The 21,837-nt window shown below is 36.3% G+C and overlaps 1 protein-coding gene across 1 annotated transcript; it reads left to right on the top strand.

Annotated features, from left to right (window-relative positions):
• The first annotated feature begins 8,022 nt into the window (after positions 1-8,022).
• On the top strand, positions 8,023-20,060 carry LOC122115534 (serine protease 52-like). The gene is made up of 7 exons (XM_042689021.1): positions 8,023-8,137; positions 9,222-9,357; positions 9,858-10,105; positions 10,533-10,666; positions 12,037-12,276; positions 13,049-13,105; positions 19,878-20,060. The coding sequence occupies exons 1-7, from the start codon at positions 8,023-8,025 to the stop codon at positions 20,058-20,060; spliced, it is 1,113 nt and encodes a 370-aa protein (XP_042544955.1).
• Positions 20,061-21,837: the final 1,777 nt, after the last annotated feature.

Genomic DNA, 21,837 nt, shown 5'->3' with positions numbered 1-21,837 from the left:
AATCCATTTTGAGTTTAACAGTATTTTTAAATACTTATAAATATTTTATTATTCTACCTGCGGAAAGAAGACAGATGATTGAAATAATCTTTCCAGGGGAAGTAGTCAGATGTCTTCTGATATTATTACTAACTTTGTAGACAATTAGTAAGTTATTTCCAAGCATTCTTTCAAAGTTGGAAATAGCAGATTTTCACTTTTTCTGAGGCTGAAAATATGAATTTAGCAAAGTCTGAAAAGATGGTAATAGTACTCATTTTATCCTAATGTGGATCTATCCTACAGAGTGTGGATTACGTCCTGGCCTTGTCCCTCACTGCCCCAATTGCTGGGAGGCAGAATTAGGTGAATTCCCCTGGATGGTTTCTGTGCAGCTCTCTTTCTCCCATTTCTGTGCTGGTTCTATACTAAATGAACAGTGGATCCTTACCTCTGCAAGATGTGCCAATTTCATGTAAGTCTGAGCAATAATTTCATTGTACAGGTTTCACAATAGGAAGGTGACAAATTGAAGTTGTTTAACAAATAATTCCTTTGAAAAAAGTAGATATTTCCCTTTGTAGGAATAAAAATAATGTTTATTATTGCTTTCACAAATGATGTTTTTTGTATTTTATATGCTAACAAGATATTGCAATGTAGGAGAAAAAATATTCCAGACTTGAATGAAGCCCACTATTTCTTTTCTTCATTCACCTTTAAAATGGTTGGTTTTTGATGGTAGTTTAATTATTCAAATCAATACGTTAGGAAAACATAAAAAGGCTTTCTATTAAATAATTTTATCAACAAAATAGTGGAAAGAATTTTAAGTTTAAATCACAATGTATACTTAGACAAATATTGATTTATAATGGTTTCACAAATGATTTTTTAAAATAATTTAAAAGTCCACTTTATATCAACAATGAAAAAGTTGAGCCTGAAATCAGGATAACCCCTCTATTTGTAAGTCTTAAAAAATAAAAATAAAAATAATGTAGCTAATATTCAACCCAATTAAGGATGTAAAGGTTCACTACAATATAAACTATAAAATTTTGAAGAAGGAAATTGAAGAAGACATAGGAAGTAGCACTTTTGGACTGGCAGAATTGATATACTGTCCAAAAGAATCTAGAAACTCAATGTTATAACCATCCAACTGCCAATATCATTTTTCACTAAGATGGAGAAAACAATCCAAAAATCCATATGAAACCAGGAAAGACTCCAAATCACAAAAGAAATCTTAGGCAGAAATGGTAGTGCTGGAGGTATTACAAAACCAAACTTTAAACTCTACTACAGAGATATAGTAGTGAAACCACTGGATACTAACATAAAAACAGGCTTAATGACCAGTGGAACACAAAAGAAGACCTAGTTATGAATCCATAGATCAACAACTAAAATATCTGATAAGGGAGCCATAGGCTAGAAGAACAGCCTCTTCAGTAAATGGTGCTGGCTAAACGGGATATCCATGTATAGACAACAGAAACTGAATACCTTTATGAGCTTGCATCAATATCAACACAAAATAAATCAGACTTCAATGTAAGACCTGAAGCTATGAAAATATTAGAAGTAGTAATAGGAGAAACATTAGTATTTCTTGGCATAAGCAGGAATCTTCTGAGTAAAGATCCAGAATCAGAGGATATCTAGAAGATAAATGGGATTGCATCAAATTAAAAGGTTTTGCATGACAAAGGTCAAAGTTATTCAGCTAAAAAGAAACACTTACCTCCATTAACTGATCAGAAATTGCTGGAAGTGATGTAGCTCAAGTGGTACAATGCTAGACTTGAGGAAAAGAAGGCCAGGGACAGTGTTCAGGCCCTGTGTTCATATCTCAGAACTGGCACACAACCTGCCCCACCCACACATAAATAAAAATCAAAATAGCACTTAGTTAGAATGACCACCATCAAAAATACAAACAGTAACAGTTGCTGGTACAGATGTGGACAAAAAAGAACCCTAATTGCATTGTTGAAGGAATTTAAACTGTACAACCACTCTGGAAGTCTGTCTGTTGATTCTTCAAAAAACTAATCATAGAACTACTCAATAATCCAACAATTCCACACTTAGACATTTATCCAAAAGATTACAAACTAAGATACATTAAAACCATGTTCATCACAGTACTATTTACAATAGCTACAGTATGGAATCAATGCTCTTCAATGAATGAATGGCTCAAGAATAAGTGGGGTATATACGCAGTGAAATTTTACTCATCCTTTAGAAAGAATGACATTGGAAAATATAAGGTTAAATGAAATCAGGTACAGAGAGAAAAGGTATTTGTATTTTTCTCTCATGTGTGGAAGCTAGAATTAATTTATAACTATGTAAGTAAAGACTTAAAGGTTGATGCAAATCTGCACAAATGTATTAGTTGAAATACAATAGATTTAGGACAGAACTTAAATAGTTTACTTCTTTAGAAAGACTATGTCATTGTCCAATAAAATAAATATCAGAAAAAGGTACTCATAATTGAGGAGTGAGTTCAAGATAATAAAAATCTATTTAAAGGTAATATGGACTCAGTAGGAATAATACTAAGGATGTATTATTTAGTAGAGTATGTTATCCTCTATGATTCTGATCAATTGTAGAAAGTAATACTCACTTGGCTAAACATCTACCTGATATAAGTTTCTAAGTTATGAATGGGATAATTTAATTTATGGCCCTTAAGTGCAGTGATTGTATTTTCAGCTTATGATGCATTGGTCAAACTAAAACTCCACAAAAGGAAGAACATCTCATTAGAATCATTTTTGGTGAATTGTAGGGCTTGAACCCTACCACTCTGAGCCCTACTTCCACTTGCAGTTTTATGGTGGTTAATTGGAGATAAGTCTCATAGACTTTCCTTCCTGGGCTAGTTTTGAAGCGTGACCCTCAGATCTCATTTTTCTGCATAGCTAGGATTACAGTCATGAGCCACCCAGGGCTAGCTCCAATTTTACTATAAAACTGAATGCATTCTTCTATATTACAATAATATGTAGCTAAAAGATTTTTTTTGGGGGGTCCGGTCATGGGGCCTGAACTCTGGGCGTGGGCGCTGTCCCTCAGCTCTTCAGCTCAAGGCTAGCGCTCTACCACTTGAGCCACAGCACCATTTCCAGTTTTTTTCTTTTTGCTTATGTGGTGCTGAGGAATCGAACCCAGAGCCTCATGCATGCAAGGCAAGCGCTCTACCACTGAGCCACCTTCCCAGCCCCAGCTAAAAGATTTTTGGTATGCATTCAAATTTTCTTTCAGCATAGTTAATTAGAGTCACAAAATTAAGGGAAGGCAATGATTCTTTTAAGTGTAACACATTGAAAGTAGTATATTTTAATTCTTACTTTGTGCAGGATTCCATTGATTAATACTTCAGTTGTCAAGGTCTATGTATTAATTGTTAATAGTAACTAAGTATAACAGTTAATGATAAATACTAATTATAACTATTAATGATTAAAATATAAGGCTATCAAGTCAAATTAAAAGGTTTTTGCATGACAAAGGTCAAAGTTAATAGGCTAAGCGGCCTATGGAATGAGAGATTTTCATCAGCTACTTATCAGACAATGGCCTAATATCCAGAACACACAGACAGCTTAAGAAACTAAATCATCATGAATCAACACAACTAGCAAATGGGCAATCAATAAAGACTTCTCCAAAGACGCAAAAATGGCCAACAGCCCAGGCAAAGAACTATCTCCATTAACTGAACAGGAAATGCTGGAAGTGGTGCTATGGCTCAAGTGGTGGAGTGCTAGAGTTGAGCAAAAGAAGGCCACGGACAGTGTCCAGACTCTGTGTCCATGTCTCAGAACTGGCACACACACACACACACACACACACACACACACACACACACACACACAAGAAATGAATATCAAAATTGCACTTGTTGTATCTCATCTCAGTTAGAATAACCATCATCAAGAATACAAACAGTATCATTTGCTGGTGCAGATATGAGAAAAGGAACCCTAATGCCTTTTTGGTAGGAATTTAAACTGTACAACCACTCTGGAAGTTTGTTTTTATGTTAGTACCTAGCTGTTTTATTACTATATCTCTGTGGCAGAGTTTAAAATTTGATTTTGTACTACCTCCAGCATTAGCATTACCTTTTCTGCCTGATTGCTGTTGTGATTGGATGTCTTTCCTGGTTCCATATGAATTTTTGGATTGTTTTCTTCATCTTAGTGATGATGGTTATAAAATTGAGTTTCTAGATTCTCTTGGCAGTATTGCCATCTTCACTATATCAATTCTGCCATTCCAAAAGTAGTGCTTATTTATATCTATTTCAATTTCCTTCTTACAAAATTCTTAGTTAGGCTGATTATTAGACATTTTATTTATTTCTTTTTTCTTTTTTATTGTAAAAATACTGTACAGAGGGGTTACAATTACATGGGCAAGATAATGCATACATTTCTTATCAAGCATTGTTGCCTCCTCCTTTGTTTCCCCTTACTATCCCTTTCCATCCTCCCCGTCCTCCCACCAAATCCTCCTCCTCCCCCCCACACCTCCCCATCAAAGTTTTAAAGTTCATTTTCAACATAACGACTTGTACCTCTCATTGTTGCAATGGATCCACCTGTATCCCTATTTACACAATTTGTTTTTTCCCTTCCCCTCCACAAATTATACTGACATAAAATACAGTGAAAGCAGGGGCTGTACCATGGGGGAGGGACATACAAAGCAACAAAGAAATAATCTTATAAATGTGTTAGAAAAAATCACATGAAAGAAAAAAAATTTGCATACATGTTTTAGGGTTCATTTCCCTTTTCAACTTATCTGACCTTTTCTGCTTGACTCAGACATGTGCTAGTTATTGCAAATAAGGTAAACCATGGGACCTATGTTTCTTTGGGCCTGGCTTACTTCACTTAATATAATTTTTCTACGTCTTTCCATTTCCTAACAAATGGGGCAATGTCATTCTTTCTGATGGAGGCATAGAATTCAGATATATATACCACATTTTCTTGATCCATTCACCTAATGAGGGGCATCTGGGTTGGTTCCATATCTTAGCTATGGTAAATAATGCTGCAATAAACATAGTTGTGCTGGTAGCTTTAGTGTGATCTTGTCTGTGAACATTTGGGTAAATGCCCAAAAGTGGGATTGCTGGGTCATAGGGGAGCTCTATGTGGAGTTTTTGAGGAACCTCTATACTGCTTTCCAAAGTGATTGAACAAGTTTACACTCCCACCAACAATGAAGTAAGGTTCCCTTCTGTTCACATCCCCTCCAGCATCTGTTGTTATTAGAGTTCTTGATTATAGCCATTCTAACTTGGGTGAGGTGGTATCTCAATGTTGGTTTGATATGCATTTCTTTTATGGCTAGGGAGGTTGAGCATTTCTTCATGTGTCTATTGTCCATCCTTCTTTCTTCCTCAGAGAAGTTTCTCTTTAAGTCTTTAGCCCACTTATTTATTGGGCAGTTGTTGGTTATCTCAATAGAGGCAAAAAAAATCATTTGACAAGATTCAACACCCCTTTATGATGAAGGCTCTGGAAAAATTAGGAATCCATGGAACATTCCTCAATACAATAAAGGCTGTATATGACAAACCTACAGCCAGCATTATACTTAATGGTGAAAAACTAAAGTCATTTCCTCTTAACTCAGGAATGAGACAAGGATGTCCACTCTCTGCTTCTCTTCAACCTAGTATTAGAATGCCTAGCTACAGCAATAAGATAAGATGAAACCATAAAGGGGATCCAAATAGGGAAAGAAGAAGTAAAACTCTCCTTCTTTGCAGATGACATCATCTTGTATTTAAAGAATCCCACAGACTCCACTCCCAAATTACTCAAGCTGATTCAAATCTTTGGCAAAGTAGCAGGGTATAAAATTAACCCTCAAAAATCAATGGCTTTTATATATGCCAACAATGAGAAAAGCATGGCGAAATCAGGAAAGCAACTCCATTCATAACAGCCCCACAAAAAATAAAATACCTAGGAATTAACTTAACCAAAGAAGTGAAGAACCTCTATGATGAAAACTTTAAAACTTGAAAAAGGAAATCAATACAGATCTTAGAAAGTGGCAAAAACTACCATGCTTCTGGATTGGAATGATCAACATCTGAAAATAGCAATACTCCCAAGATTATCTACAAATTCAATTGGATATTCCAACCTCATTCTTCAAGGAAATAGAAGAGGCAATCCAAAAATTCATATGGAACAATAAAAGACCCAGAATAGCAAAAATGATTCTCAACAGAAAGAACAATGCCGGAGGAATATCAAATTTCAAACTCTACTATAAAGCCATAGTTATAAAAACAGCTTGGTACAAGAAGAGACCCCAGGACCAATGAAATAGAATTGTAAACCCAGAAATGAAACCACAGACCTATAGCCACTTTATCTTCAATAAGTGAGCTAAAAATATAGAATGGAAGAAAGACAGCCTCTTCAGTAAATGATGCTGCCAAAATTCGTCAATCACTTGTAGAAAACTAAAGCTAGATCCTTATATATCACCCTGCACCAGAATCAACTCCAAATGGATCAAGGACCTCGGAGTCAAAGCAGACACTGTGAAAACATTACAGGATGGAATAGGAGAAACCGTAGGTCTCCTTGGTGCAGGCCGAAATTTTCTTAATAGAGACTCAGAAACACAACATATCAAAGAAATGTTGGACAAATGGGATTGCATGAAAGTGCAGAGCTTCTGCATTGCAAAGCACATAGCTAGCAAGATCAATAGAAACCCCTCCAATTGGGAGAAGATCTTCACTAGCCATACAATAGACAAGGGTCTTATATATAAAATATACCTGTAACTCAAAAACTTGTTGTCTCCTAACAACAAATCTTCATAGATATTTTATTTTTAAGACAATTGTAAGTAGAGTTGGTTTCAATCTGAAACTTTTTCATAGTTGATGTACAGTAAACTATAAGGATATCAAGTCATATATACTTTATCATTTACGACTATTGTAATAGTGAAAATAATATTCTATATGCCTCATATACTCATTGACAATAAGCGAAAAGTGGGGAATAAGATCAAAACTTTAGTATTCACATGGATTTCATCAGATTCAAGTGACTTTTTTGTTTTTCACATTGTAGTAATCATAAAATTCTTAATGGTGTTTTTTTTCATCCTCCAGAAAAAGCTCTGAAGCCCTGGCTTTGGTCCAAGTGGGACTTATCGATCTCCAAGACACAGCCCAAGCTCAGACTGTTGGTATTCACCGTGCCATGCCGTATTTAGGTCCGAGAGGACCATTAGGGCCTGGGTTAATCTTCCTTAAGCAGCCAATAAATTTCCAACCCCTGGTGCTACCTATTTGTCTAGAGGAAAGTCTGGAGCAAGAGAGAAATATACAACTTTATGACTGCTGGTTACCGAGTTGGTCGTTAATGAGGGGTAAGTAAAGAAGAAGGCACTAGGGTAGAACAGAAGAATATGCTTAGACATGTTATGAGTAACTAAGTGTATATGCTATATTTCTCTCCGCTAATCTAAAGCAAAAACAAGGATAACAGAAACAAGGTCTAAGCCAACGAATAACAACCTCTCTTCTCTTTTTCCTTCAGGAAGTCCTGGAATTTTGCAAAAAAGACACCTAAGCATCTTGCAAGTCATCAGTTGTGCCCAATTCTGGCCCACAATGAATGAATTTACTTTCTGTGTGGAAGCTAAGAAGGCTATGGGGGAGGCTGGCTGTAAGGTGAAAATTTTAGGGGCTCTGAAAAACAGATACAAAGGAACATCCTCCAACAATCTAACATCTATTACATTATGAATTGACATTCTATTAATTGTTTCTTACAGGGTGACCTGGGGGCACCACTGGTGTGCCACATACAGCAAAAGGACACCTGGGTGCAGGTGGGAATCTTGAGCCACTTTGATGAACACTGCAGAAAGCCCTATGTATTCAGCCAAGTGAATCCTTTCATTTTCTGGCTCCAAGGGGTTACACGGCCCAGCCATGCACCCTGGTCCCAGCAGGAGCCTATGATTACCTCAGCTTCCCTCTCCCTTCCAGTCACTACTTCTAGGAATGCTTCAGCTTTTACCTCTACTACTGCTTTCATTCAGCCACACTTCATCTCTCTTCCACAGCCTCAGAGTAAGATCCAAGAATATGATACTATGGGAGGTATGATAAGGAAACTAGTAGGGGTATGGAAATAGAAAAGAAAGAAGGATGGGAAATAAAGGTATTTTTTCTGAGAGAGAAATGAGGTGTTTTTTCACATCATTGGGATTATTTACATTTAATTACGAAGGCATGTCATAAAATATTTTCTTACTGTTTTTATATAGATTATGATGCTTAATATCATTATCCTTAGCAATTATTCATGAGAAACTCTAAATAAGAATTTATCTAATTTTTAGCAGAATAAAAAGACAAAGACGAATAGTCTCAAACAGATAATAAGTGACAATGATTTTGTGGGTTCTATTTTATATATGGTTGTCTTTCTTTCCTTGACTGTTAGGAAACCTGTCGCAGTATCATCAATAGCAATTTGACATTACCTACTTACCCTTTTCTACTAAGAAAAAAAATTACTGCATTATGTACTATGAATTAATATTATATTCCCTTACCTATCAAGAATACTTTCTTAAACTGAAGTAATGTAATTTGCTTTTAAAGTCCTTCAAATATATTTTAATATAAGGAAAATTCACTGGAGACAGTTATTATTCAAATTTCATCTTATTTCTTTTATATACATTTCATGATTCTTTTTTTTTAGTACATTAGTGTACTAAGTAGCATTGATTTAACTTACAAAGAACTCTAAAATAGTTTCTTGTCTAACTTTTATATCTAACTATTCCATTTAATATTTAATATTAAAATAAGATTTAAAATATAGTGAGCTTGATCTCTTTCAGTCCAAATAAATTTCTCTAATATTTTCAAGCAAAATTATTCTTCTTCATTGCCTAACTGAACTAATATCTCCAAAGCATCTAAAATCTAAGTAAATGTTATTATGGAAGAAACTATCACAGCTCTGAATGTTTTAACTAACAAAAACTTAACTTGGCAATAAATTATAGAAATATAAGAAAATTAAAAATGTCAAAATTTAAAATACATAGCTGTTTAGCACTAAAACTTGAAGGATGGCTCACATGTAACATTTCTTCCAAATTTTCTCTTACATTATTGCTGTTTATTTTCTTTTGTTCAGCTTTGGCAGATCGTATTTCGCTTCGATATACTATGCCTTGGCAGGCTATGATCATCAGCTGTGGCAGTCAAATCTGCAGTGGATCCATACTTAGCAGCTCTTGGGTTCTCACTGCTGCTCACTGCGTCAGAAATATGTATGTTTATGTCCTTTCTTTTCCAGTGCTGTACTGTATTAATTCATTAACTTCAGATTCTTTTGAGGAAAATTTTTCTGGGTAAAGTCACTTTCATAGTTGCCATATCATGTACTTCCATTACATCTTTCCTTTGGGGTAAATATGATTTGCACAGTATGATTTGCTCAGTTACAATTCTTTTTGTTTGCCAGAACTAAGGCCTGAACACTGTTCCTAAGCTTCTTTTGCTTACCCTACCACAGAACCACTTCCAGCTTTTTCTTTCTATGAGGTACTGAGGAATTGAACCCTAGGTTCACACATGCTAGGCAAACACTCCACCACTGAGTCACATTCCCAATCTCTCAGTCATTTCCCCTGCAGTACTATGGCTCATATAGTCCTTTTAATACTACCACTAATCATATGTACCAAAATGTTTAACAATAAACAAACAAAATGTGTTTTTGGAGAGTGTAGTTTTATGATGAATTAATAATATCTACCTATCCCCCTAGGAATCCAGAGGATACAATTGTAATACTGGGTCTTCGGCATCCTGGGGCACCTCTGAGAATTGTTAAAGTGACAACTATTCTACTTCATGAGAGATTCCGGCTCGTGAGTGGGACAGCAAGAAATGATCTAGCTTTAGTGCTGCTCCAAGAGAGTCAAAATTCCATTCAAATATCAGCACCTTTGGGCCATCTGAAGAACCTTAATAATTCTGAATGCTGGCTTTCTGGGCCACAAATTCTCAAACCAGGTTAGTGCTTTTTTCTGTATTATGGGAGTAGTTTTAAAACAAATAAGGATTAGATATTTTTTTCAATTATAAAAATAACAGCCACAATAGTCTATATTACTAATTTTAAGATTTTTCTACAAATGAGGCACCTATTCTTAAATGTTTTTTGTATTATGGAATAGTTGTCTTACTGATCACTAGATAAGATTTTTTGAGATCAAAAGAAAAGATAGGCAGATATTTGTAAGTCCAGCTAAATTTTATAATCAAGGTACAAAACGTTAACTCCTGACTCTTCTTTAACTTTGTTTTTTTTTTAAATTACAAATAAGGTTTTAGTTCTTGTTATTTATTACTTCTACAAGACTGAAAAATAAAGTGCTTCAGTACAATCTGTATCTGTATATTCCACTTAGAATATGTGTATCTAACTTACTATTTTTAGGAGAGACAGATGAGAATCCAGAAGTATTACAGATGCAGGTAATGGGAGCTTCAAACTGTGCCCACCTCTACCCTGACATAGGAAGTTCTATTATTTGCTTCATCACCCATGCCAAAGGTCATGACACAAATATGGTGAGAAAATCAGTTTTATTTCTTTTTTGTACTTAATGTACTTTTCTTTTCGTACTTAATGATAACATTTATAAATTTGTCTCCCAGTAAGAAGGTAAATCACCCATCCTAAAATAACACTTTTTAAATACTTTTCAATAATACTTTAAAATTGCAGAACAAACTTCTTCAAAATTTTTTTCTTTTTTTTTATTGTGTAAATATCGCACAGAGGGGTTACAATTACATGGGCAAGATAGTGAGTACATTTCTTATCAAGCATTGTTGCCTCCTCTGTTGACCCTTCCCATCCCTTTCCATCTTGCCCCACTCCCCCGTCCCCTCTACTTCCCCACTTCCCCCTCCCCCCAAAATTGTACAGACATGACATGTTATGTTTTTTAACATAACAACTTGTACATCTCATTATTGCAATGGGTCCACCTGTATCCCTATTTAAACGATTTGTTTTTTCCCTTCTCCTCCACAAATTATACCAACATTAAATACAGTGAAAGCAGGGGGTTATACCCTGGGGGAGGGACATACAAAGCAACAAAGAAACCACTTTATAAATATATTAGAAACAATCACATGAAAGAAAAAAAAAACATTTGAATCTTTGTCTTGGGGTTCATTTCACCTAACATCAATTTATCTGACCATTTCTGTGTATGTCAGACATATACTAGTTATTACAATTAAGGGAAACCATGGGACTTATGTTTCTTTGGGCCTGGTTACTTCACTTAATATATTTTTTTCCAAGTCTTTCCATTTTCTAACAAATGGGTCAATGTCATTCTTTCTGATGGAGGCATAGAATTCCATTGTGTGTATATACCACATTTTGTCACTAATCTCTGATACATCTGACACATGTGATACGATCATATAGAACAGTTGGCCAGGTAATCTCCAAATAGCTTATGCTTTTTATTTATCTCACTTGTGATTATACAGTCTATCTATGTTCTTTTTACTTTTAAATCCTGGACCTAACTTGGCTTTCCCATTCATCACTGTGGCTGAGCCACATACTTGAACCACACCTCCACTTCCAATTTATTTCCACCACATGGTGGTCTGGAGATAATATTCTCTCAGATTTATCTCAGCTTGTGAGTAGGTAGGCTTACAGGCATGAGCCACTGATGTCTAGCATATCTTCTTTTTAAGGTTTAATAAATCCAATCTTTTTTATTTAATTGAAAATACCATAGATCTTTTGTCATATCAGTTAGAACATTTTTAGGGAAAATGGTATAATTCTTATTCTGTATCTTGCATCTGTTTATTTAATCAACACTTACCTCCTTACAAATTAAATAATCTAAGAAAAAACAATATTGAACTGTGAATTTAACCTTACTCTATATTTGACTCCACAGGAGCCTGTGAATCCAGGCAGTGCTGTTATGTGCAGACCAATATATGGCAATGGCAAATGGAGACAAATAGGCCTCACCAGTCTTAAGGCCCTAGCTACCATCATAAGCCCACACTTCTCTTGGATTATATCCACTACAGAAAAAGCAGGCCATCCCCTAAATCAGGCTGCCATGCCATGGATGGAAAAGGCTAACTCCTCTTGTCTCCTTAAATATACAACCAAATTGTTTCTCTCTTTAGTAATTATTGTTGTTGCCCAAAGTTTTTTGTAGTCCAATTCAGAGAGCCAGTAGTGCATATTGTAGTATCATTATAGAAAAGACACCAGAACAGCAGAGAAAAGATTGGCATATGCTATAGACAATCTCCTCACATATTATTTGAATAAATAATCTTTCCCTCCTTAATGACTGTCATGTCTATTACCTGAACTAGTAAATAATGGTTTATGAATATGTTTACAAATATATAGAAAATAAAATAATTTGAAATTTGTCAGCATCTCTAATTTTTAACTGTTATATTTTAAACAAATAGTCCTCCTAATCTCTTATAAGCAACTTATATTTTCTCTATGAACATAGAATATTATTTTACTCCTTAAATATTTATATTTGCATTAGAGTATTTATATTTGCATTTCCAGTATGACCTAAGAAAATAACTTAGTATTCCAAAGACAATAATAAATATGTCCCAATAACTGCAACATAATTATGGCCTTATTGGACTATATTAACAAGAATGAAAACATTTTTATCTCATTAACTAGCACATTTGTAATGACTAATTACACATAATATTTGTGGTGACTAAAATCCTCTCTTAAGTATACCTAGCTGTGCTTTTCTGTCAATTCTGAGGCATGTACTTTGGATCTCAAACTCTTTTTTTTGTATAAGTTTTTTATTGTGATAATACCATACAGAGGGGTTACAATTACATGAGCAAGGTAATAATGAGTACATTTCTTACCAAGTATTGTTGCTTCCTCCTTTGTTTTTCCCTTAGCATCCTGCCCTCCCATCTCCACTTCTGCCTCCCTACACCACCCCCTCTGCCAAAATTGTAAGTTTGTTTTTCGATATAGCATCTTGTACATCTCATTGTTGCAATGGGTATCCCTATTTAAACAAGTTTTTTCCCTTCCCCTCCCCATATTATACCAACATCAAAAACAGTGATAACAGGGGTTATACCGTGGGGGGAGGGGACATACAAAGCAACAAAAAATCACCTTATAAATACATTAGAAATAATAGCAAGGAAGAAAAAAAACACTTGTGTCCTTTTCTTGGGGTTCATTTAACCTAACATTACCTTATCTGACCTTTCCTTCTTATCTCAGACATATGCTAGTTATTGCAAATAAGGGAAACCATGGGACCTTTGTTTCTTTGGGCCTGGCTTACTTCACTTAATATAATTTTTTTCTAAGTCTTTCCATTTCCTAACAAATGGGGCAACTGGGCATATTTAGTCATGGTTGGGACACTACCACTTGAGACATGATTCTGGTCTGGGTGTTTGTTAATTAATCAGAGTCACATAGAATCTTCTGCCTAGGTTTCTTCAAATAGTGATCATCTCATCTCAGGCCCTCAGTAGCTGGGACTACAGGTATTCAAGTGAATTTCCGGGGCATGCTGAGGCTGAGATGTGATGTGTTTCACACTATTTTGAAAGTGGATAAAGTATTTTCTTTGATTCTTTAAGAAACTAATTAAGGATGTCTGACATAATATGATCCTTAGAGGATTATTCTTTTCAGATGAAGGGCAAGTACTTATACATCAAGAAGAATGATGATGATCTACTAAGTAGGAGATGTCTCCTTCAGGGCCTGTGGTCAGAAGTTTTACAAGCATGTATTGCTCTGAAGATTAGTTTTATGAGTCTTCCTTGAGAATTTCAATTCATATTCTGTCATATAGTAATTGTGTACTATATTAACAAAAATCCAAATTTCTCATATATTTTGTGATTTTACACATGTAAACCTAATACATGTGAGACAGAGATTGGGATGTTTTAAACTCTATGTCAATAGTCAGTGGTTGCCAAGTGCTTGTCTTCCAAGCTGCATAGATAATGTTATTGGGAAGATGGTAGTTCAAGTATGGACAGACAAAAAATTTAGAAGCCAGTTATCTACATGGGAGGAGCCAAGTGAGGTGGATGCACTTATTACCCAAGCTATGACAGGAAGCATAAAGAATAACCTGAGCAAAAAGAAAAAAACTATCTCAAAAATAAACTCTGGGAAGTGGCACTGTAGCTCAAGTGGTAGAGTGCTAGCCTTGAGCTAAAGAGCTGAGGGACAGCGCTCAGGCCCAGAGTTCAAGCCCCATGACTGACAAAAAGAAAAAAAAACCCTCTGTTAAGCACCAAAAGCATAGATTAGCATTAAAGCACTCGACTAAAAAGCATGAGGTCAAGTTCAAACAATAGAAACTACAAATATTTCCATGAAGTATTCTAGGAACTACTTTGAATATTTGTATCATAGGTAGATATATTAGAAATATTTTTTCTAGGTTTGTGGGAGGGTGATTACAGTGTTTTCTTTTCTCTATGATATTACTTTGTCAGAGGATTTTCTTTTTTATAAGTTTTTATTGTCAAAAATTCTGTACAGAAGGGTTATAGTTACATGAGAAAGGTAATGAGTACATTTTCTATCAAGCGTTGTTACCTCTTTGTTTTTCCCTTACCATGCCTTCACTCTCACCTTCACAATTACATTCCCCCCATCTAAATTGTAAAGTTTGTTTTCAACATAGTGTCTTGTACAGCCCATTGTTACAATGGGTCAGTCTGTATCCCTATTTAAGCATTTTGTTATTTCTTTTCCCCCGCCACAAATTAGAGAAGTGTATATACAAGATGCAGAGCATCAACATGAAATACAATGAAAATGGGGGTTATACTATGGAGGACAAACATAAAAAGTAACCAAAAAATCACAAGGTACATTATGAATATGTTAGAAACAATAGCAAAAAAGAAAAAAAAAACACTTGTGTCCCTATCTTGGGGTTCATTTTGCTTAATATCATCTTATCTGGTCATATGTCCATAGCTTTTGAACTTTTCTGCTTGTCTTAGACATATACTAGTTATTGCAAATAAGGGAAACCATGGGACCTATCTTTCTCTGGGACTGGCTTACTCCATTTAATATAATTTTTTCCAAGTCTTTACATTTCCAAACAAAGGGGGCGATGACATTCTTTTTGATGGAAGCATAGAATTTATATCCATATATCTATACATATACACATATATATGTATAATTTACTGAGGGGCATCTGGGTTGGTTCTATATCTTAACTATGGTAAATAATGCTGCAATAAACATAGTTGTGCTGGTAGTTTTAGTATGGTCTTGTTTTAGTATGATCATTTGGGTAAATGGGTCATAGGGAAGCTCTATGTGAAGTCTTTTAAGGAACCTCCATTCTGCTTTCCAAAGTTATTGAACAAGTTTACACTCCTACCAACAATGCAGTAGGGTGCCCTTCTGGCCACATTCCCTCTAGCATCTGTTGTTATTAGAGTTCTTGATTATAGCCATTCTAACTGGGATGAGGTGAAATCTCAATGTTGTTTTGATTTGCATTTTTTTTATGGCTAGAGAGGCTTAGCATTTCTTCATATGCCTTTGGCCATTCTTATTTCCTCTTCAGACAAGTTTCCCTTTAAGTCTTTGGCCCACTTACATATCAGTTGTTTCTTTCAGGATTTGATGTTGGGAGATTTAATTTTTTGAATTCCAAGTATAGTTTAGATATGAGACCCTTATCCATTGTATGGCTAGTGAAGATGTTCTCCCAATCTGTGGACTTTCTACTAATCTTGCTAGCTATATCCTTTGCCATGCAGAAGCTCTGCGATTTCATGCAATCCCATTTGTCCAACCTTTCTTTGATTTGTTGTGTTTCTAGGTCTCTATTAAGAAAATTTTGGCCTGTGCCATGGAGACCTAGGGTTTTTTTCTATTTCATCCTGTAATGTTTTCAGGGTATCAGCTTTGACTCTGAGGTCTTTGATCTATTTGGAGTTGGTTCTGGTTTAGGGGGATATATAAGGATTTAGCTTTAGTTTTCTACAGGTGATTAACCAATTTTGCCAGCAACATTTATTGAAAAGGCTATTTTTATTCCATCCTATTTTTTTAGCTCCCTTATTGAAGATAAAGTGGTTATAGGTCTGTGAATTCATTTCTGGGTTTTCAATTCTATGCCATTGGTCCTCAAGTCCGTTCTTGTGTCAGTACCAAGTTGTTTTGATTACTATGTCTTTGTAGTAGACTTTGAAATTTGGTATTGATATTCCTCCAGCCCTCTTCTTTCTTTTTTGTTTTATTTTTAATTGTGAAAATACTGTACAGAGGGGTTACAATTACATGGGCAAGATAATGAGTACATTTCTTATCAAGCATTGCAGCCTGCTCCTGTGTTTCCCCTTCCCATCCTTTCCCAGCCTACTCCCATCCCCCTCACCCAATACTCCCCCCCCCACCAAAGTTGTAAAGTTCGTTTTCGACATGACAACTTGTACTTCTCATTGTTGCAACGGGTCCACCTGTATCCTTATTTAAACGACTTCCCCTCCACAACTTATACCGACATCAATTACAGTGAAAGCAGGGGTTATATAGTGGGGGAGGGACATACAAAGCAACAAAGAAATAATCTTATAAATGTGTTAGAAACAAATGCATGAAAGAAAAAGAACATTTAAATACATATCTTAGGGTTAATTTTCCTAACGTCACCTCATCTGACCTTTTCTAATTGACTCATACATATACTAAATATTGCAAATAAGGGAAACCATGGGACCTATGTTTCTTTGGGCTTGGCTTACTTCACTTAATATAATTTTTCCAAGTCTTTCCATTTCCTAACAAATGGAGCAATGCCATTCTTTCTGATGGAGGCATAGAATTCCATTGTGTATATATACCACATTTTCTTGATCCATTCATCTACTGAGGGGCATCTGGGTTGGTTCCATATCTTAGCTATGGTAAATAATGCTACAATAAACATAGTTGTGCTGGTAGCTTTAGTGTGGTCTTGTTTGTAAACATTTGGGTAAATGCCCAAAAGTGGGATTGCTGGGTCATAGGGGAGTTCTATGTGGAGTCTTTTGAGGAACCTCCATACTACTTCCAAAGTGGTTGAACAAGTTTACATTCCCACCAACAATGCAATAAGATTCCCTTCGGTCCACATCCCCTCCAGCATCTGTTCTTATTACAGTTCTTGATTTTTGCCATTTCAACTGGGGTTAGGTGGTATCTTAATGTTGTTTTGATTTGCATTTCTTTTATGGCTAGGGGGGTTGAGTATTTCTTCGTGTGTCTATTGGTCATACATCTTTCTTCTTCAGAGAAGTTTTTCTTTAAGTCTTTAGCCAACTTATTTATTGGGCAGTTGTTTGAGTATTTCTTGTTGGAGGATTTAATTTTTGAAGTTCCAGATATATTTTAGGTATGAGACCCTTGTCTGTTGTATGGCTAGTGAAGATCTTCTCCAATCCATGGGCTTTCTATTGATCTTGCTAGCTATATTCTTTGCAATGCAGAAGCTCTGCACTTTCATGCAATCCCATTTGTCCAACCTTTCTTCGATTTGTTGTGTTTCTGGGTCTCTATGAAGAAAATTTCGGACTGCGCCAAGGAGACCTAGGGTTTCTCCTATTCCATCCTGTAATGCTTTGACTCCGAGGTCTTTGATCCATTTGGAGTTGATTCTGGTGCAGGGTGATATATAAAGATCTACCTTTAGTTTTCTATAAGTAGTTAACCAATTTTTCCAGCACCATTTACTGAAGAGGCTGTCTTTCTTCCATTCTATTTTTTTAGCTCCCTTATCGAAGATTAGATGGCAATAGGTCTGTAGGTTCATTTCTGCAGCCCTCTTCTTTCTGAGGATACAGTTCAAAGCCAGCCTGGGCAGGAAAGTCTGTGAAACTCTTATCTTCAATAAACCACTAGAAAAGTGCAAAACTTCTCAACAAAATTTTGACCAATCGACTTCAAAACTCATCAAAAGATCATACAGCATGATCAAGCAAGATGCATTTCAGGGATACAAAGCTGATTTAATATATACAAAACAATGTAATTCATCACATCAACAAGAGCAAGGATAAAACCACATGTTAAGGATCATTTTTGCTATTCACAGTCTTTTATTCTTGTATATGAATGTTTGGATTGCTGCTTCTATTTTATTGAAGAATCAGGTTGGAATATTGATAGATATTGCATTGAATTTGTAGATAGCCTTGGGAAGTATTGCCATTTTCACAATGTTGATCCCTCCAATCCAGGAGCATGGGAAGTTTTCCCACTTTCTAAGTTCTGCTTTGATTTCCATTTTCAGGCTTTGAAAGTTTTCATCATAGAGGTCCTTCACTTTTTTAGTTAATTCCTAGGTATTTACTTTTTTGTGGGACTATTACAAGATGAATTGTTATCCTGATTTCAACCACACTCTTCTCATTGTTGGCATACAGAAAAGCCATTGATTTTATTTTTCTGGGGTCCAGTCATGGGGCCTGAACTTTAGGTCTGGGTGCTGTCCCTGAGCTCTTCAGCTCAAGGCTAGCGCTCTACCACTTGAGCCACAGCGCCACTTCTGGCTTTTTTCTTTTTGCTTATGTGGTGCTGAGGAATCGAACCCAGGGCCTCAGGCATGCAAGGCAAGTGCTCCACCACTGAGCCACCTTCCTAGCCCCAAGACATTGATTTTTAAGGGTTGATTTTATATCCTGCTACTTTGACAAAGCTGTTTTTTTTTGTCCATCATGGGCCTTGAACTCTGGCCTTGGGCAATGTTCCTGGCCTCTTCAGCTCAAACCAAGTGCTCTACTGCTTGAGCCACAGCACCACTTCTCGTTTTTCTAGTGGTTTATTGGAGATAAGAGTCTCACAGACTTTCCAGTGAATCAGCTCTAATAATTTGTGAGTGGAGTCTGTGGGATTCTTTAAATACAACATCATGTCACTTGTAAAGAGGGAGTTTTACTTCATCCTTCCCTATTTGGATACCCTTTAGGTCTGCATCTTGACTTATTGCTGTGGCTAGACATTCTAATACTAGGTTGAAGAGGCATGGGGGGAGTGGATATCCTTGTCTCATTCCTGACTTTAGAGGAAATGGCTTTAACTTTTCTTCATTAAGTATAATGCTGGCTGTAGGTTTGTCATATATAGCCTTTATTGTATTGAGGAATGTTCCATGGGTTCCTAGATCCAGAGCCTTCATCATAAAAGGGTGTTGGATCATGTCAAATGCTTTTTCTGCATCTATTGAGATAATCATGTGATTCTTATCTTTGCTTTTGTTTATGTGATGAATTAAATTAATTATTTTGCATATATTGAACCAGCTTTGCATCCTTGAAATGAATCCTGTTTGATCATGGTGTATGATCTTTTGATGAGTTTTGAAGTCGATTGGCCAAGATTTTGTTGAGAAATTTTGCAGTTTTCTAGTGGTTTATTGGAGATAAGAGTTTCAAAGACTTTCCTGCCCAGGCTGGCTTTGAACCGCGATCCTCAGATCTCAGCCTCCTGAGTAGCTAGGATTACAGGCATGAAACACCAGTGCTCAGCTTTCCCTTTATTTTGGTGCATGAAGAGCAAACCGTCAAGGTTGCATGCTACTTGTGTAAAATCCTAGATCAAATACAGTACTCCCAGCTCTCCTATGTATGTTGACTGATACTGCTGTTACCTCAGACTCTAAGAAAAATGGCTGAACAGAAGCAAGATGTAAACAATATTTATCCTGTTATCACATGTTTTTAATTGCTTTCCAAGACAGTATGTGCAATAAGATTGGTGTTTGTGTTCATCGTGAATGTGTACTCTGTCTCTAGGACCTGCATCTCTGTAATGCCTGATCACTTGCACAGTGTTTGGGCTTGTCAGAGAGACCTCACCCTGCTCTTTTGTGATGATCCTACTCATGACATGTGGAAGCTGTATTGTCCAGCTTGTTGACAGTGATTAGATCACATCTGAAATCCATTTCTAGACTCCAAACCTGGAAATGCAGCTATTGGAATTGGGTTTTTGTCTTGTAACTGCTAGTTCTTGGAAAGGCACATCAATGAATATTTGAACATCTACAGACTCCCGGGTATGAGTGACAAGAAGAGATTGTGCAGCTGGTGAGACACATTGCCTTTCTGGAGCAGGGAGCCAAAGAAGCAATTTTACTTTTTCTTCCCCAAGTGCAATAGATTTACTAATCTGATTGATATTCTGTTGCTTTAACAATCTCTGCTGATGTTTAGGGACTCTATGTGCTCAGCCAAAATTCCTGTGAAAATATCTCTTTAAATTAGATTGAATTTATCTTTGCCAAATGAAAAAAATCATGTTGTATTCCAGGAAGCAAATATTAAAATATCAAGACAGGATAGAATGTGTCATTTTTTTCCCTTTACCAGTCCTTCTGCTGTTCATTGGGAAGACCCAGACTTTGCCACTTGTCAAAGAAGGTGCAGACTCTAACAATTTTTTCCTTCTCAGAATTTGATCTGCTGCCAACTTCATGTTCCTCCTGCCACAAACCATCAGGGAGTGAAAAAAGAAAAAGCTCCTGAAGGCAAAGTTTAGTGATGTTTTAAATTCTAGTATCTTGTCTGGAATGTGTGTGTGTGCGTGTGTCTGCGTGTGTGTGTCTGCATGTGTATATTTCCTCTTGCCCCAAGCCATATACTTTAGCCATCATAACTCTCTAGCAGGAAGAAGTAGCTGGTAGCTATTGATTAAAGATTTCTTTTTTTTGGGGGGGGAGGTCCGGTCGTGGGGCCTGAACTCTGGGCCTGGGTGCTGTTTCTCAGCTCTTTAGCTCAAGGCTAGCGTTCTACCACTTGAGCCACAGTGCCACTTCTGGCTTTCTTTTTGCTTATGTGGTGCTGAGGAATCGAACCCAGGGCCTCAGGCATGCAAGGCAAGTGCTCTACCACTGAGCCACCTTCCCAGCCCAATTAAAGGTTTCTTATAGGCAGCAAAAGACCAAACTCAGTTCTTTGCTTCTTGTTTTCACTGTTCTAAGCCTTCACTTTTCTTCAGTTTCTTTCCTGAGGTCTGTTGCCACCATATGAAATTTCCTTAATTTCCTTAATGAAATTCCCCAGCATGTGTCTGATGTGAGTGAGAATCATGGTTCAAAGCCAGCCTGGGCAGAAATATCTGTGAGACTCTTTATCTCCAATTAACCAGCAAAAAGCATGAAGTGGAAGTGTGGCTCAATTGGTAAAGTGCCAACATTGTACCAAAAAAAAAAAGCCAAATGGGATCAAGAGACTCTCACACACAAAAAAGGATGGATCCCAGCTGATGTAGGTGAAGAAGAAGCAAACTTTTCTACAAACCACCATGACTATATGAGTAGCTGTAAGGACAATCTTTTTATCCAATCTTCAAGAACAAATTTCTTTTGTTATATTAACACAGAAATGTATAGCAAAGCCAGAAACTTTAAGGAAGAAGTAGCATTATTAATGAATCTGCAAGTCTTATTCTTGTTCTGCCAAAAGATTTCATAATTCATTTTATAGCATTTTTCAAAGATTCAATCCAAAGTTATGCATCAGCTTAGCAGTCCTGTCTGTGGCCCCCTCTTATCAGACAATCTGTAAGGACAATCTTTGAGATAAGCTTGCCATGTTCTAAATTTTTAGCACTTCACCATCATTACTTTCCATTGGAATTCTTCCTGCCTCCTTTCCCTTCCCCCCAATAAATAAAAGGCAAAATTAAAAACACT

The sequence above is a fragment of the Dipodomys spectabilis genome, unplaced genomic scaffold (assembly GCF_019054845.1).
Source record: "Dipodomys spectabilis isolate Male_0828 unplaced genomic scaffold, ASM1905484v1 ptg000120l, whole genome shotgun sequence".
Classification (NCBI taxonomy): Eukaryota; Metazoa; Chordata; class Mammalia; order Rodentia; family Heteromyidae; genus Dipodomys; species Dipodomys spectabilis.
Note: the sequence above shows the minus strand (reverse complement) of the source record. Positions and strands in the feature narration are given on the sequence as shown.